This window comes from Ochotona curzoniae, unplaced genomic scaffold, assembly GCF_017591425.1.
Source record: "Ochotona curzoniae isolate NIBS_2020 unplaced genomic scaffold, NIBS_Ocur_1.0 contig_883, whole genome shotgun sequence".
In the NCBI taxonomy this organism is placed as follows: domain Eukaryota; kingdom Metazoa; phylum Chordata; class Mammalia; order Lagomorpha; family Ochotonidae; genus Ochotona; species Ochotona curzoniae.
Genome location: NW_024466599.1, coordinates 64,861,392 through 64,879,056, shown reverse-complemented (window position 1 = coordinate 64,879,056; position 17,665 = coordinate 64,861,392). Strand labels below are relative to the sequence as shown.

Genomic DNA, 17,665 nt, shown 5'->3' with positions numbered 1-17,665 from the left:
TGTACATTTCAACATATTAACTTTTTTGTGATTCCTCTATGTATTTTTTTTAATTACTGCTTGCCAGAATGATAGTGTGATTAGTTATTTCACACTGGCATACAAGAAGGTCCCTAAAGCTTTCCATTTGGCAATGCCATTAACTTTCAATATAACCTGGAGAGATACTTGCATTTTAAAAGTTCTTATGTAGCCACTCTAGTATTAAAGGGCAGTGCATCACTGAGAGACATGGCAATCAAAATGCCCAGCTGTGAATTCCATTTCTTCTACTTTCTAACAGATCACATAAAGCCTCTACCCCTCTGTTTCCTGGTGAATAAAATAGTGCCTTCCTCAGGGTATGTGCACAGGCTTCAAGGATGCCCAGCGTATGACATAACAAAGGCCTGTTAAATATTATTCTTTGTGGTTCAAGTCAAAAAATCTGGGAAGTTATTTAGCCTCTGTAAACCTTACCTGTTACCGGTAAAATGGAAATACAACTGCTTGCCTAAGAAACTCACTATAAAGTCACATGAAATCCTATCAAGTCACTTTATCAGCTATGTGTGCTTTAAAAAAATAGTGGCCCAGAGTGGTAGCCTAGAGGCTAAAACCCTTGCATTGCATGCACCGGGATCCTATATGGGCATCAGCCCTGCTTCCCATCCAGCTCCCTGCTTCCCATCCAGCTCCCTGCTTGTAGCCTGGAGAAGCAGTTGAGGACAGCCCAAAGAGTTGGGACCCTGCACCCATGTGGAGGAGGCTAGAGGAGGCTCTGGGCTCCTGGCTTCAGATCAGCTCAGCTCCAGCCATTGCAGCCACTTGGGGAATGAATCCTCAGATGAGAGATCTTCCACTCTAGCTCTCCTCCTCTCTGTATATTTGACCTTCCAATAAAAATAATTTTAAAAACATAGTAAGACGAGTTTATTTTTAAGTCTTTTTAAAGAGAGAACTCTGGGACAGAATTATGACCAACGTGACCAGTTCCTAGGAAGTCAGTGATTTCCCAACACCCTGCCCACTTTAAGCCAAAGTCAGACATGAATCACCCTATCCCCAAGCTGCATGGACAGAACAAAACTTGATTCACAATCAAAAAGTCCTTTTCAAAATCTAAGTAAAGTGGCATCATCCCATCCTTCCCAGGTTGGAGGTGGAGGAAGAGCAAACTCACAGCTTTTTCCAGAACCTTCTCACAAGGTCTCTACTCAAATTTAACTCTTGTAGCATCTTCAAGTCCACTGTGTGAGAGGGTAAGAATAGTATAACCGGTTTCTAGAAATGTGCAACATGGCACCATTCATACCAGAGTGTTTGCTAAATCCTGTTACACTTTTTCCCTAGTCACAAAGCTGCCCTATCACACGTGCCAAATTAACAGGACAAATAATATCAAGGGACAGCCAATCACAATATTTTCTCTTTTTTTATATTCACATCAAGCTCATTTTGTCAAAGATTCCCCCTCAGTTTAGTGCCCTTTGGGTTCATTTTGCCATACACTGCTTCCACCCCAATGTGTTTCTGTGTAGACATCAATGGGTAGGAAAGGAGCACATATCTGACCCTGTGACTGGTATTCTATGAGAATTCTAGGTGAGCTGTGTGCTCTCTTGTCTGATTTGTCCCTGTGGTAGTCTAGAGAAATCTACTCTAAAATACCCAAATGTGCTGCGACAAGTTCAAGGAAAGTTCTCTTGACACAACCTTCCCTTTGCAGCTCTGGTTTTCTATACTGGTTTTCTATAAACCTACTGTTGTTCAGCATGGTAGAGGAATTACGATACTGTCAGAGTTATCTGCCTATGACAGGCTTGCCAACCATGTTCTAACAGTGATAGTATTTTCAGAGAATTAGTCTTCAACCAAAGAAATTTCCATAAATGTTTAAGCTTGTACCAGGGCTTTCGAGGTTGAACTAGAAAATGCCAGGCTCAGGAGATACTCTGCAATGAAAGAAGAGTCCCAGGTCAGTATGTCTGGAAAAAGTCTACACACTATTTCTTCTTCTTTGGGCAATTACAAATGAATTACCATGGCAATGGCTCTAAGTATGCAGCAGGAAGGAAACTCTGTAACCCTATTAATCCAGAGTTTCCCAAGATCATCTTTCTATCATAGTCTTTTATTTTCAAACAAAGCAGGTAGATTCTCCAGGGTTTCTAGAGAAACACATAGTTTCAAATTTCAGTGTGTACAACTCACTGAAGAAATCTTTCACAGCTACACATTTCCAGAAGTAAGAAACCAAGCCCTTAGCATCAAAACCTATTCCTTTGTTAGACAGCTCTTACAATGAGAATTGGTCAAATTGGCAAGACAGGCACCGGAAATAGTACAAGCTCTGGCTCTGTGGCTCTGAGAAAGTCATTGAACTTCCCTTGGCTAGATTGAGTATCTTCAACATTGAAGATATAAACGATACCTGCCTCCTAAGGTGGTAGGGAGGAATAAATAAAATAATCGATGGTAAGTGCTTGATGCGGTACCTGGGCAATAGGAAGTGTTCAATAAATGTTGACCATTATGATTATGAATCCTATATCTATTTTCCAGAACAGCACAGCACAAATCTATTACCATTTCCACCTGGCAGTTCTTCAGAGTCAGAGGCTAACCATAAGCACATGTCCTAAAATGAATTTATAAAGTAGCCATATGTGCACATATAACTGCAACATCATGTACATTAAAAGCATGGAAGTGATACCTTAAAGTATGAAATAAAGATGAATAAAGAATGTGTATGTATTTTCATCTTCTCTGAAAATGCACCATTTTATATCACACAGTAAGCCTATTTTGTTCTCATATATAGATAGATGCAGAGATAGAAAGATTTGAGCAAAAACAACATTTTAGGACATGCTTTATTGTTTCTTTAATCCCCTAGTTTAACACTGAGGAAGGCAATTCACTGATCATGTCAATATTAAATTTTAACAGCTGTCAAGCTTAGATGAAAACGTAACTGAAGTAAGTAGATCCAAGAAAAGAATGACTTCACAGATTTGATCCCTAAATCATCATACTTAGTATTCAATCATATGCTCTTCTCATGCAAACATCTATGAAATTCACCTAGTAAATTTTCTTCCCAAATGTCAATCACATGTTCTTACAAACTACCTAGAAGATGCTGTACTATTTGTTTTTAATGAAAGCATTCAAAACCTCCTGAAAAAACCTCGGGCTGGTCAAACATTTTATTTCCACTCTTTAACGGCATACAATAATAATTATATCACTTTCAGTGGTACACTTTATATATATACTTTTTCAAATACTCCATATAGCATAGATTTCTCAAATGCTATTTATTGCATTTTCCACACCAGAAGTAACATTGTCTTTCCCTTAAAGGGAAAACTCAAATGTGTCCAATTTGAAAGCATTTGTTTGGTAGCATTATATCTGGCAGCCATTCATAACCAAAGAAAATGTTTTCAAAAATGTGGATCACCTGTATCTTTTTTTAATTTAAAAAGAGCCATCTTTAATTTGATCACTTCTTTGAAATAATTTTCCTTAAGGTCATCAATAAACTAGTAGTAGTATGAGCACAACTATTTAAGGGCTGGACCCAGAGACTGTGAAAAAGAGTCTGACAAGTAGGAAGGTGGATCCAGGCAAATTAATTAGTAGGAAGCAGAGAGCAATTTGAGAAAACACAGAAAGCGTCCAGCTTCCTATTCAGCTATAGCAAAGTCCTACTGGGACATCAGGAACTTGGAGGTGGAAACTGCATGCAGCATCCAAAAGAACTGATGAAATGTTAACCCGTGACCCATGTCTTGGCTGAACAGGAAAAATCAAGCAGCATCTGCTATGGCAGCTGGAAATGAAGGCTGCCGCATGACCACAGCAGACACCTAGGCACTGTGCTAGTTTTCCTACAAGGTAAATCTTACTCCCCGATACAGGTACAGTGACTGAGTTCCATAGACTTATTAATAATTTTTATTTATTTGAGATAGAGAAATAGCTCTCACCTGCTTGTTCATTCCCAAGTACGGTTCAGAACCAAAGCCAGGAGCCAGAAACTTATGCCACGTTTCACACAATGGTGACAGGGCCTCAACTACCTGAGTCATGCTCTGTTGCCTGCCATGCTGTGCATTAGCAGGAAGTTAGAATCAGCAGTAGCGTTGGCACCTGAGCTAATATATTCTTTTTTTCTATTTTTTTAACATTTTATTATTATCATTTTATGATATAGTTCCATAGGCTCCTGGCATTTCCCTTATCCCAGCCTCAATTCCCTCCCCTACCCCAACATAGTTCCTCTATATCATTACTAAATTATAGTTCTTCATACACAGTCATATGTCCATCATTGCGGGCATGGACAATGGCAGAGAGTCCAGCATTCTATTGTCAAGATATAGTAAACAGTTTCATTGTAAGTCCATCTTTGTCTGGAAGTAGTAATGTATACTACATTATATCCTCACATCTGGATGTTAGTCTCCATTTCACAGCTACTGTAGGTGTGGACATACCAACTAGCATCTAAGCCACTATACTAATGCCTGCCCCAGCCACACGCTTGCTATAATCCTCTCCCCGAACAGAGGATGACTAATGAACTAGGACACTGGGTCAAAACAGAGTCAGTAGCCAAGACAGTAAGACAGAGGCTTGAAAAAACTTCCTTTAAAATTAAGTAAAATTATCTGATTATTAAGGAATCTGGTTTCCATGGAAACAGACCTCTCTGAATGGAATATAAGAGTTCAATAGGTCCAGTTTTGAAGATATGAGGTTGGAAAGACAGGCAACCAGGCTCTTCCATTCAGCAATTCCTGAAACAAAATCAGTTTACAGAGAAATAAAATGTACTCTAAAAAGGCAAGTGAACTGTTCAGTACCATACCACTAGTTAGGGGGAGGAAATTCAATTTCAGGGACCTTAATCCTTAAAGTCCTATTCAGTATACTAAAGCTTCTTACATATCCTGACCTTTAACTATAAGACTCTATGATACTACACCTAGCCAAGTCTTTATGCAATGAACAGAAAATACATATTAGCACTTTCAGTCATACTGTATATAGATTTGAAAACTCCTAATAAGGCTTTATAGTTGACATCAATATCAACATCAGCAAACCTTATAAAACATCGATCCTCATTATTTAAATGTCTCATTCTTTCTCACTTGACTACTGCTAAAATTTACTTCCAAGCCAAAATCTATAAGCACAACAGCTCTGCATTATTTTCAGACACGCACATGTGCAGAGAAGTAAAAAATGCAAGTCATTGGGCACACCTTCCCAACTGGCAACAAACAAGGAATGTTCTGCCATCTTGTATCAGTTCACACACGGTATAAACAAGCATCCTTTGCTTGGTCCATTTAGTAACATGTTGCTCCATGTTTGTGCTTTTTGTTGTGATTTTACTACTTAAAATGGCCCCCATCTAAAACGTGGTCTTGTTCCTCTCAGTATGAAGCCAGGATGTTCCTTGGGAAGAGACCATTTGCGTTAGACAGGCTACCTTCAGCCATAATACTGACAGCTGTGAGTTCAATGTTAATAAATCAGTAAATCATACTATTGGGGGTCTTTTTCAATATTTTATTTTATACAAGGTAAACCAATTTCATGTATTTCACAATACACAGAAAACAAAGTTATATGTTGATGGAAACATGACAAAAATGTTGTGATCAAAGGCTCACAGGACTCCAGCCTGTATTTCCCTACAGGCAGAAATTCACTAATTTAATGTTCACAGTGACTTTATAGAACAGAACTATGAATAATCAGATTCAGCTACATGTGAGTGAATTCAGTCCATTTTTCTTTAACTATTGTTGACCTGACTTCTTCCAGAATGATCAGGAAAATAAATGAACTTTAAATTTAATAGGTTTTAACAATTCAATTTAAAATGTTTTGTAAAAATGTTTTTATAACACTAAAACAGGGGCTGCCATTATAGTGTAAACGGTTATGCCATGTCCTGCAGTGCAAATAATCCACATGGGTGACAGATGTCATTCTGGATGCTCCACTTCAGATCTGGCTCCCTGAAAATCTTCCTTGCAAAGCAGCAGAAGATGGCCCAAGTCCTTGGACCCCTGAACCTACATGACAGAACCACATGAGGCTCTGTCTACTGGCTTTGGCCCTGGACAGTGTGGCCATTTTGGGGGTGCACCAGCGGATAGCAGGTCTCTCACTATGTCTCTGTCTCTAATAAGTTTAAAAATTAATTTTTAAGAAAAAAATGCAAACAGCTTAAATGCATCCAATTTTAGAGAAAGGTGTTCAACTGCAAACCCTAATCTTGGCCACCAGGAAAAGCACTCCAATAAAAAGATAAGCTGAACACACAATTAACAGCATCCCTTCCTGAAATCAAATTTGCCTGAGGCAACACAACAGCCTATTCAAACTGTGAACTCTGTGATACAACATCTAGCTAAGTCTTAATTTAATTATCAGAAAATACATGCTAACTTCTTTTATTATGTGGCATAAAGATACAGTTAGTCTGGATCTCTAGCTAATAGAAATCTCTACATGTAATGGCCTCAAATCTTCAATGTAAAAAGAACTAGCTTACTAAGTCTCAAAGCTGATCATTCCATGCCATGGTAGATTTGAGGTGCCAGAGAAAAAGAAGTATTCCTGACTATCATGGGTGATGAGAAGAAACATCTTGTTCTCTTTCCTGGCTTAGTTTCTCAGCCCCAAAGGCTAAGTATTCACTTACGTAGATCATCAGTAATCTCCATAGGCTTACCTGATCACTATGCCAGAGTCCTGAGGTGATAGGCCAATGCTAGCATGCACCACCCATGTGCAAGAGACCCCCAGGTCTTCTTGCCTCCACCCTTCAGCATCCAAAACCAATTTTCAAGACTTATGCAGGAAGCTCATACTACTCTGCTTAAAGGTTCTTGAGATACTTCCCCTTGGCTCCCTTTCATTCTGCCTACTCTGCTTCATAGCTTCTCATACTCCTGCATGACAACAATGTACAAACTTACCACTCTTTGAGAGTATAGGACACACTGATCTGCACTAACACATTTGGGTTTTACTTTGTTTTCCTACATGTAATTCTTTCTGGCTACTCTAGCCCACACTGCTCTCACCTCTTCTAAACCTTTAAGGCACAATAATTTCACACACTTCAGAACTATACAGTTCTTTGTTTTGTCTCAGTTACACCTGAAAAGCTTCCTGAAACCATGGTACCATGGAAGCCATCTCTGGCTTCCTCCTTCAGATGACACTGATGTTTTACTGGAATAATGGTAAGTAATCAGTACAACACAGGCAAACATAGATACTAGGAACTTAAAAGAAAGGGTAACCCATCAGCAGCACTAATGAAACTGATGAAAGCATCTATGTCACTTAAGAAAGGGCTCCTTAAAGCTGCAGGGTCACCTGCTCATGAAATGGAAATGCATTATTCTGAGACAGGACAGATGGAAATGGGTCCCAGAAACTGAAAGAACGTCACTAACTCCATCCTGATAACAGAGATACTCACTTGCACTTTTCAACCCAAAGACTAGGGACAGCCAGATATTAAAAAAAAAAATCTAATACCAACTATGAATATAAAACTGGCCATTGAGAAGGGAAAGCTTTGAGCCAGTTACATTCCTATAAAAGACCCATTTGCAGAACTTAAATTTGCTGACATTCCACTCTCAGGCCTTTAACTATTTTTGAAGACAAACTGTGGTTGAGTCAATCAAAATATTTTTGCAGCAGTCATTTAACCAAAGCAAATCCATTGAAACACAGAGCTCCTAGCCAATTACCCATTTCCAGCCTCCATCTGACACAAAATTATTGATCAGAGGGTGAAAATGAATAGAAAACTAAGTGTTCTTCCAAAGTCCATTTCCTGTGTTATCTTGGGGTTACAGAGAGTCTCAGCCACGGAGTTATCACCAATAATCCATCTCACCAAATGGTCACTAGATCTTTTTAAGTGTCTTAAAGTCAGTTCTACTGGAATAATTTTAGCCTTTTCTTTTTTTTGCAGTATGGTTTCTTTTCTATAAAGACTCAAGACTTCAATGGGTATCAACACATACCTATATCTATGTATATATTCCATCAGCATGGTATTTGTGCAACACTCATGCTGTTGCTACTCAATGAAGTTGTATCATTCTCATTGGACAAACAAAAATTCTTCAAACCTTAGATTATATGAATTGTTTTAATTTCCTAAGAGAAGTGCCACATTACTTCTAATTCAATGTCAGATATTTAAGTGTGATGAACGCATACCTTAACAAATCTTTTGTGTGCTCATCTGTTGACAACACAAGGCACATTACATGGCATAAAGAATCTGGTAAACTCAGAACATGTGCCAACAACTGTGCCAACACTGGGTATTTTAGAAAAAATAAATATTGTCACAACGTCATTCATAATCTGGTATAGATAATAAACACTAGACAAATAAACACAATATGATATGTTTCAGAATTTGCTAAAAAGGATATGGTTATACTTGGAATAAATCAGAGGCCCTAATTTAGATTGTCAATAAGGGACTACCTCTGTGATGAAATGACAAGTATAACTTAACTCTGAAGAATGAATTGCAGTTGATCAGGTAAAAAATGGGTATATGCCTCACAGATAAAGTGCCTGCAAATGACGAGTCAGGGAAGAATTTAAGTATGTCTACGAAACAAAGAACGCCACTAAAGCTAATTTATACTGGAGGAATCACATGTGTGTTGGGTCACATTTTTTGTTGTTGTTATAATAAACAAATGCTTGAGATAAACCCCTTTATTTTTAAAAAGGGAAAGATACTATTTTAGCTCATGGTTCTGGAGGTGCAAGGTCCAGGAGATACACTGGTGATTAGCTTCTTGCTGGTAGTTTCAAGGCTCTGCAGAGCATCACATGGTAAGAGACAAGCACTGTGTGAGTTTGCATGTTTTTGTGTGTATTCTGTGTTAAAGGCCACCAGGATTCAAGCACAGGAGTTCTACTCTAATGAACTTTTCCAATGCTAATTAATTCTCAAAGGTCCCACCATTCAGTGTGACACTCGGAGGAGCATGTGCACTCTTAATACAACTAGTAGATGAAGTTGAGGGTGAAGTCCCTGCTTGAGTTTGAGATAAGAAGCTACGATAGCATGCTATGAAGGTATAAGAGCAGGCAATAGGAAGTAAAATTGTACTGAGTGTTATGAAAAAAAATTAAAGCCCTAACATCAGAGAAATAAGGCAATTCGATTTGATTTCCATTGATTTTCAAAAGAATGTTCCGTGTGCTGTATACAGAATGGACTGGAAAAGAACAAATGTGTAGAAAGGAAACCACTTCAGAAATCCAGAGCAAGGACCACAGCAGCTTGTTTTAAAATGTTGCCAGCATTGGTGGACGAAATCATACAGAATCAAGACATATTTTGGAAGTGGTACTTAAGAGGGTATTGAGAGGCACTGAATTTGGAGAGTGAGAAGAGGTCAAGATTGACAATCAGATTTCTAACAAGGAACTGGTGGATGGTAATGATTTTACACACCATTGAAGAAGAGCAGTTTGATAGACACAATGGTGGGGGGGGGATACTGAGTTGGTTATATTAATGAGGCATTCAGGAAGACATGAAAAGTAAGTTTATTTTTTATTTCAGAAGGGAAGAGAGAGAGACAGACAGAAACAGAGAGAGACTGACTCCATCTCCAAAGCCCATAATGACAGGGTCTGGACCAGGCTGAAAGCAGGAACTGGAAAACAATCCAGGTCTCTGAAATGGGTGGCAAGAACCTGATTATATGAGCCATCATCAGCTACCTCTTAGTGTCTGCACTGGGAACTGGAAGCTGGGGGCAAGGGTCAGAGCCAGGATGCAAATCCAGGAACTGTGACACAGAACAAGAGTAAGGGTGTTCACTGAAGTACATTTTAATAAGTAGCAATAGACTCAAGAGAGATAAGGAAACAAGTGTGATTCTGGGGGTCACTGATATTCCTTAAAGCTGTGGGAAATGAGATCTACCTAAAAAGTCTAGGGGGTTGCAGGGAGAAGGCCCAGAGTACAAGTGGGTAGAGGAGCAACAAAAGAGTAAAACATGACAGAAACCAAAACTAGAGAGTGGCACGAAGTACTAATAATCCAGAAACATGTGATAAAATGAGAATTCAAAGTGTTCACTAGCTTTGGACTAGTTTTGGTAGCTGGTGGTTGGTGGTTTAATAGTTTTGGAAAAAGAGATATACAACAAAGGCTGGTGGAAAATGAATGAAATTCCAGAAAATGAAGAAAGCATGTACAGACAACTCTTTCTGGAAACTTTATTGCGCAAGAAGAAAGATGAGAAGAACTAACAGAAATGAAGTAAAAGAAGATTTGTAACAATTAATGAGTCTATGTAAAATGTGAAATTCACTGTAAGTTTTTATGTCTTGGGCTGCGTTCTAGGGAGAAAATGTCCAAGTAAGGACTCATGTGCATCCAAAATGTTTGCATGACTAGGAAGAGGGAAACAAAGAAAGGAAAGCCAGCTCACTTTATGCTAGGTATATGCTTGCAATGAAGGAATTTCAACTGAACTTGAACTGAGGTTATGCAGCAAGGTGGAGGAATCCACTATATGGGGAGGGGTGTGCAAAGGGTGGGGGAATCCCCAGTGCCTATAAAACTGTATCACATAATACAATGTTAATAATAATAAAAAAAAGGAAAGCCAGCTCAACAATGTGTTAGCAAGTGGACCACCACCAGCTGGCACTGGAACTCATTCATGCTAGAGCCTTTCCAAGACATATGTAAAAATATTCAGAATGACTCCCCCAAGACAAGGAAGAGAGATGTTAACCAGGGGCCCAGCACGGAGGCCTAGCAGCTAAAGTTCTCGCCTTGAATGCACCAGGATCCCATATGGATGCCAGTTCTAAACCCAGCAGCTCCACTTCCCATCCAGCTCCCTGCTTGTGGCCTGGGAAAGCAGTCGAGGATGGCCCAAAGCCTTGGGACCCTGAACCGGTGTGGGAGACCTGGAGGAGGTTCCTGGCTCCTGGCTTTGGATTGGCACAGTACTGGCTGTTGCAGTCACTTGGGGAGTAAATCATCGGATGGAAGATCTTCCTCTCTGTCTCTCCTCCTCTCCGTATATCTGCCTTTCCAATAAAAATAAATAAATCTTAAAAAAAAGAAAAAGAAGTTGTTTACCAGTAGTCAGGAGTTTCTAGTACTTCTAAACTTGAATATGCCTCACTATGATTTAGTAGGTTCCTCTTAAATGTCTCTACTTGGAGGGAGCAGAGAAATCCCAGGCAGAAAATGAGAGTTAAGCAAAATAGTTGGGGCAAGTGTTGGCCAGCTAAGTTTGTACACGGGTGGTTGGCATGGTAACATCTAGAGTAAAGGCTGAATCAAAGAATAGGAAGTTCCAGAACAGAAGTATGTAATACATCTTTCTTAACATTATCATCAGGATCATTTTTTTTTCCTGCAGAGATGAAATTGCTAGGTCCACCAGAACTGGCATGTAGGTTCTCCAGGTTCCTGGTCTCCAGACCTTCCTACCTCTGTTTAAGATTGACTACCACCAACTAGCAATCTTACCTGACAAGTAAATTACCTGAAAAGGAGTTTTGATACATTCTGGGTTACAGAAGCAAGAATGCTTTAGAAACATCAGCTAATTAATCTTGTATTTTATGAGCACACATAGCATTCTAAACCTAGTGCAGTAGTATAAAATTGTCAGAAAATATTAAATATGATCACTGATTTGACAGCTCAATGGAACCATATACAATCATGTGGGATGATATCTAAAAATGGCAGAGGGCTGAATGTAATTAACTAACAAGTATGGAACACGACTGTGTTGGTACTGAAGGTACTCAGACTCACAGAAATATTCTTGATGGAAATAAGTAGAATTTCAAGAGTTACGAGAGCTGGCAAGCGAGTCATTTGTTTTAATAGAAGCATCTAGATGTGGACAGAAGCTATCTCTGAATGTTAATACAGGAGCATTTACTTCTCTGCATCTTTACATTTTTCATGTATTTCATTATTATTATTTTTTTTTATTATGTGATACAGTTTTATAGGCACTGGGATTCCCCCCACCTCTCCCACAATTTCATGTATTTCACAAGAGATCTGTATTACTTCTATGCTCAAAGAACAAACTTTTTTCTAACAACTAAATGATATAGAATAATTAGAGCTTCCACTGATTTTGGATAAAACTGAAAAAAAAATGATTCAGCCACTTTGGAAAATAGTTCAGTGCTTTTTCACAGAGTTAAGCACATGTTCACAATTCAACACAACCCCACAATCCCACAAGAGAAATAACAATCTATCCTCACATACACATAAACTCTCTATAAATGTTTAAACCCACATATTACACACTCATGTATAAGAGTACTTCAAAATGTTCATGGAAATGGAAACGAGAGGCAAGTTGGATTTGCTGCACAAAATTTTTGAGATCAGGCATACTTTTCTCATGATATACATTTTCTGTGGACTATTTAAAAACAGTTGCATGCATTTTTTACATCAAAATAAATGTATCTTTCAATTCCGCTTCCCAAGAATTTTTTGAGGTGAACTTGTGCATGCACACATACACACAGATTCTATGAAAAATGGGAATAATCTCTATAGCCTCCAATCAGCACATGGATAAACAAACAGTGGCACATCCATACAATGGAATAATATTTAGCAATTAAAAATAAAATACTAACCACAAATACAAAATTAAGCAAAACATCCAAAAGACAAAACAATAAATTACTGATACACACAATATGAAAGTATGTTGACTGGATTTTTTTAAGTGAAAAAAAAAGCCACATTCAACACTTGCATATTAAATGTTAATACGACATCATGAAAAGGCAAAATTTTAGAAATGAAACACTGCTCAATGGTTGTTAGAAACGGGAGGTAAAGGAAAGGTTAACTACAAAGGGAAAGTACAGGACAACTCCGATAGTGACTCGGTGTTTGGTATTGGTATCATGATAGTGGTTCCGTGGCTCAGGTATCCCCATTTATCTTAATTCATAGTCTTCTATGTCAAAAAGGTTATGTTTTTCTGAAATGAAATCCCAAAAGTTTGATTAAACAAGATGATAACTTTTCTAGGCAATTTACTGAGGCAATTGTCTGAGTTGGGTTCTATATTCATTAACCAAGAGGGGATAAAACACATGGGAGCCCTTCCATAGAATGCAGAGCTAGCATTCACAGACATATAGAATTAAATAACAACATACTGAAGTCTGCTTTTAAGTCTTAAACCCCCAAAAGCAGAGGGTCCTTTGCTGTGAGGAGAATATTAATGAGACTTCTTTCGGATGAAAGTCCCAAAATCAACCTCAGCTTAGGCAAGTCACACAGAGATAAAGGAAATGGGACTAGAGTGGTATTAAAAGTATTTTGAATAACAGGGAAAAGCTAGAGAGCAATGTGTCAGACAGTTCTAACGCACTTTTGGAAGGCCATCATCTGTACCAGAGCAGATACCGACACCGAAAACTCATCCAGTTTACTGCAGGTGCACCTGGACAGCACGGGGTCTGTCCGTAGTATACCTCTTACTCCCTGCTCTGGAGTTCTTCTACTTCACTATAAAATACATTCATCAACAATCCCCAGATACTAACAAATGTTGAAGCCAAAAGAAGGGCACTAATACCACAGGGTCAGTTTAATCAGTGGGAAATAAGAGTCTATGAATAAATTCTTCCCCTCACTACTGTCCTCTTTTTAGCCAAACAGTTCTGATATATAATCTAAAATCTTCTACATCAAGGCCTTGGGATGAAGCAGATAATTGGCCAACTCAATAATTCATCCTTGTGCTCAATTTTCCTCCTTCTGTGTTTCACACCTCTACACTGAATGTTCTAAAGTCATATAATCAATTACCCACAGGCCAGCCTTAATCTCAGGCTTTGCTTACTGGGGAAGCCAGGCCAAGATGATGAGACTTTGAGAAGGCTCCAACATTGGTCTGGATATCTCAGCTTGCAGGTATTTAGGACTGTCTCTTTCTGTGATGGCACCAAAAGTTGCCAGCCTCACCAGCTTTTTCTACTCACCTCCCAGGAGTGAGCTGAACTGGTCCAGCTGAGGTCCCCTGTATATTCAGGTTTAAGGGCATAGAAACTCACATGCTAACCTGAATGATCTTTAGATTGGGGAAAAGGCAGTTATCCAACAAGTAACAGGATGTTGGAAATAGGAGACAATTTAGGAAAATTATTTTATATACTTTGAAATTGCTTTTAAATATTAACAATCTTAAAAATAATGTGAATTGTGCCACACCAGTGCCTTGATGACTCAAGTGTTACTTGCTCTAAGGAATCAATAGCTTATAAGACCCCAGTTAGAACTTAAACAATAAAATATAATTTTTATTAATATGACTAAAACTAGATGACATTGTTGGGCTTTTCTCATAGGTTTGCTTCTAATCATTCAAAACTAACATGCTGAATCTGCAAGGTTCATATTCTAACAATTCTTTAAATAGCCAGGTTCAACTGCTTCTCAGTCTTTTGACTAGGATCAAGTGCAGAATCTGTTCTTAGAAGTTCAACACCCAGCTTCATTTTTTTCTCACTCTCACTTTTGTCTTGCTCTAGGTTAATATCCAATACAGGTATCAAGCACTTGCCAGATGTTCACAAGATTCAGTCTCTCCAAAAAGTTTTACTGTAAGTTTCTCCATGAGAAGTTGCCAGCTCTTTACTCAGCAGCTGTCTTGCCCAGCAGGCTTCTGCATTTTGTAGCTTATATTCATTCACTAAACATATTGTGCTGGATAAATCGAAACAGGAAGGCAAGGAGCAAGCCCTTGGCTTTACCTGCAGGTCAGCCTAAATTAGTTGAGAGGAAGTCAAAAGGCTCCTGGACAAGAGTATCGGCAATACAGCCAACATGCAATAAAATCAGGAAGTCATTCTGTTTTTTCATTTACTTTGCTCTTGCAACTCCCCTCTGCTTTCTAGCATCATTTGCTCTTTCCTCCAGAACTTTTATGCTGCCCCAGGCATAAAGAAATGATCTGACAAGTTTCTACCAAAGCATTAGTGATATGATGTGTTTGCCATTTCCCAAGGAATCTGTACTGTGAGTGAAGAAGAGAGAAAGAAATATAGAATGGCAACTTTCTTTCCAATTAAAAAAATTATAAGAGCACGGACAAACACAAAAGGAAGGTGTAGGGAAGGAGCGTAAACAGCTAAGGAGTGAAGGTGGGGGAGAGAAATAGATTCTCCCAGAATTTCTCTAATGTTCCAAGTCATTTATTCATTGGCCTTACTTGTTACGCCAGAGGGAGTTTGATAGAAAGGACAAGGAATACAAATGGGGAAAAGGGCAAAATGTAGCAGGATTGAGTCTTTCTCCTTCCTTTCATTCAAGAAGAATGAAATTGATGATGAAATTGTTCTGTAACCCATGCAGAATAGAAGGAAGGAATTGAACCATAAGAAGGAGACAGAGATGGAAGAAAGCTGAAATAAAGCGAATAAGGAAGTCTGGTATGAGCTGACATATCAGTTTAACTGACTGTCATATTGAGCAACTTAGGAGGCAAGGCTACTAAATGATGCCAGAATCTGAACACAATGAAATTAGCTAAGGATACCTTCAGAAAGAGAAGGCACTGCCTGTCTTCCATTGCATGTTTCACATGTACTGATATACAGTAAGCTGAGGACCAATTATTTCCCAAAAATTTCCAATAATTATTTCTCTCAACCAAAAATACATTAAAAGATTGCCATCAGCTAAACAGGTACATCATGTCAAGAAGACAAAACATGGAATTAACGGAACTGAAGTAAAGCACTCATTTGTCTGCACTTTCTTATAGAGATGTTCAAGACAACATAAACATCCAGACAATTGAAAGGAATTCTTTTGTGGGGCTGAGTTTTGAGAGTGTGATACTGTAAGTAACAGGATTGGCAAGGGGGAGGCGGGAGAGGGAATCTAATATAGTAACATCTGGATTTTCTCTTAATGATCTTCTTTCATAATGGTCACTCCATGTTTGAATAACCTTGGCATTTCACCATTTAAATCGCTCTCTGGTTCTGTGTTTTTCTGCCATCTTCACATTTCAGAATCACAACATGGAATCTCATTAATAATTTATAATTCTGTGGTGCAATTCAAGTATTTTAAATTGCTCTTTGAATGATGGCCTCCTGTGTTGTTGCATCTGTTCCAAAGGACAGAATAACTCAGGCATCAATAAAGTTAGTTATTGCCTGGCAAAGCTTCAGTCACCCAAAGCCAACAAGCAAGAGGAAACTGAATTAGGAAGTCATGGCCATTCCTCCAGCACCATGACATGCATTCCTGCTCAGGTCCAGGCACGGAAGATGACCACATCTCATTTTCTTCAAACACTCATCTTTTTGAATTAGTCTCAGTTATTCTCTCTGACCCCCAGAGATATTTTTAAATGCACTGACTCATTAATAAATGACTTTCTAAATCTTTTGCACAGGGAGCAAGCATGGTAGTATATGTACTCTGCAAAATGACCAAGAAATAGGTATGATGGGCTACTCAAATATTCATGAGGCCCATCAACGTTAGATGAATACAATGACATCTAGAGAAGCAAGGGCAGTTCCACCTATTAAAAAAGCATTGTAGCATTCTTTTACAAATTGTTGGGGTATTTTTACATAGGCCTCATGCTTTCTCACTGTTCTACATGAAAATGACTTTCACTGTATCTTTTTAATCCAAAGCTATGAAAGGGATGTGTACATTTTATCTGCTCTTGACCAACTCCTGTTCAGTGACAGAAATTTCCTGGAATTTAGTAATGTACTTTTAAAGAAAGGATACCTTTCTTTTAAGAGTCAACATGTCTCAGATTTGTCTCTAAAAGATAAATCTGTGATGACAGTATTTATTTTTCTTACCTTCACTGTCCTTTAATCTACAGAAAATGGAATCAGAAGATTCATGTTTAGTGCAGCTTGTCTCCAGCTGTTCTTACTTTGAGTGGCTTATCTAATGCAAAAATCCTTCCACTCAGTGGGGACATGCAAGTGCACGCAGGGGGAAAAAATATGACAAAACTGGCACTGATGACAAAATACTTGGTATCCAATAGCACTTAGCAAAATTCTGAGACCCTGTAATTACACTCCAACAAGGAAGGCATATTACACATGTGGCTAGCGACTCAGGAAAGTGAGCAACATGAAACCCCTAAAATCTTCCCCTACCCTGCTGGGTCTCTGCAAGCAGAAGCCTAGAAAGGGAAGGATCTCAATATAACCAAAAGAACAATCTGCTTCAAACAAAATAAAATGAGATTGCATATGTGACAATTCTTAGCATGCTTGAGTCTCAAGAGGTTCAGCTTTACAGGATATTTTCTCTTTTCTCTCTCCCTTGCCTATTGCTTAATATAGGTTGAAGGGACCAGATCCTTCAGAACATTCAGCCTTTAGGATGAGGGCCCTCCACTGAGTAAGCACACTAGTCTTTTTCCAAGGGAGACAAAAGCAAGTCAGTTCTTTAGCTGAGCTCTGCCTGGATGGCCACCATCATCTTCTTTTCCTGCTTTTAAGATGAGCAGATTTACTGGTCAGCTGCTGGATAAGTGCTGTGACACAGCAGTTAAGCCTCCAAGGGATATTCATA

The 17,665-nt window shown here is 38.7% G+C and overlaps 1 protein-coding gene and 1 pseudogene across 2 annotated transcripts in view; both read left to right on the top strand.

Annotated features, from left to right (window-relative positions):
- FSHR (follicle stimulating hormone receptor) overlaps window positions 1-17,665 on the top strand; it is a 157,316-nt gene that overhangs the window by 115,129 nt on the left and 24,522 nt on the right. Inside the window, exons 5-6 of one of the 2 annotated variants that reach the window (XM_040994129.1) lie at window positions 14,632-14,703; window positions 15,867-15,944. In XM_040994129.1, coding sequence (XP_040850063.1) covers window positions 14,632-14,703; window positions 15,867-15,944 — 150 coding nt within the window. The remainder of the gene's footprint in view (window positions 1-14,631; window positions 14,704-15,866; window positions 15,945-17,665) is intronic. The other variant, XM_040994130.1, reaches the window with a different exon arrangement.
- On the top strand, window positions 14,529-14,644 carry LOC121165507 (annotated as a pseudogene).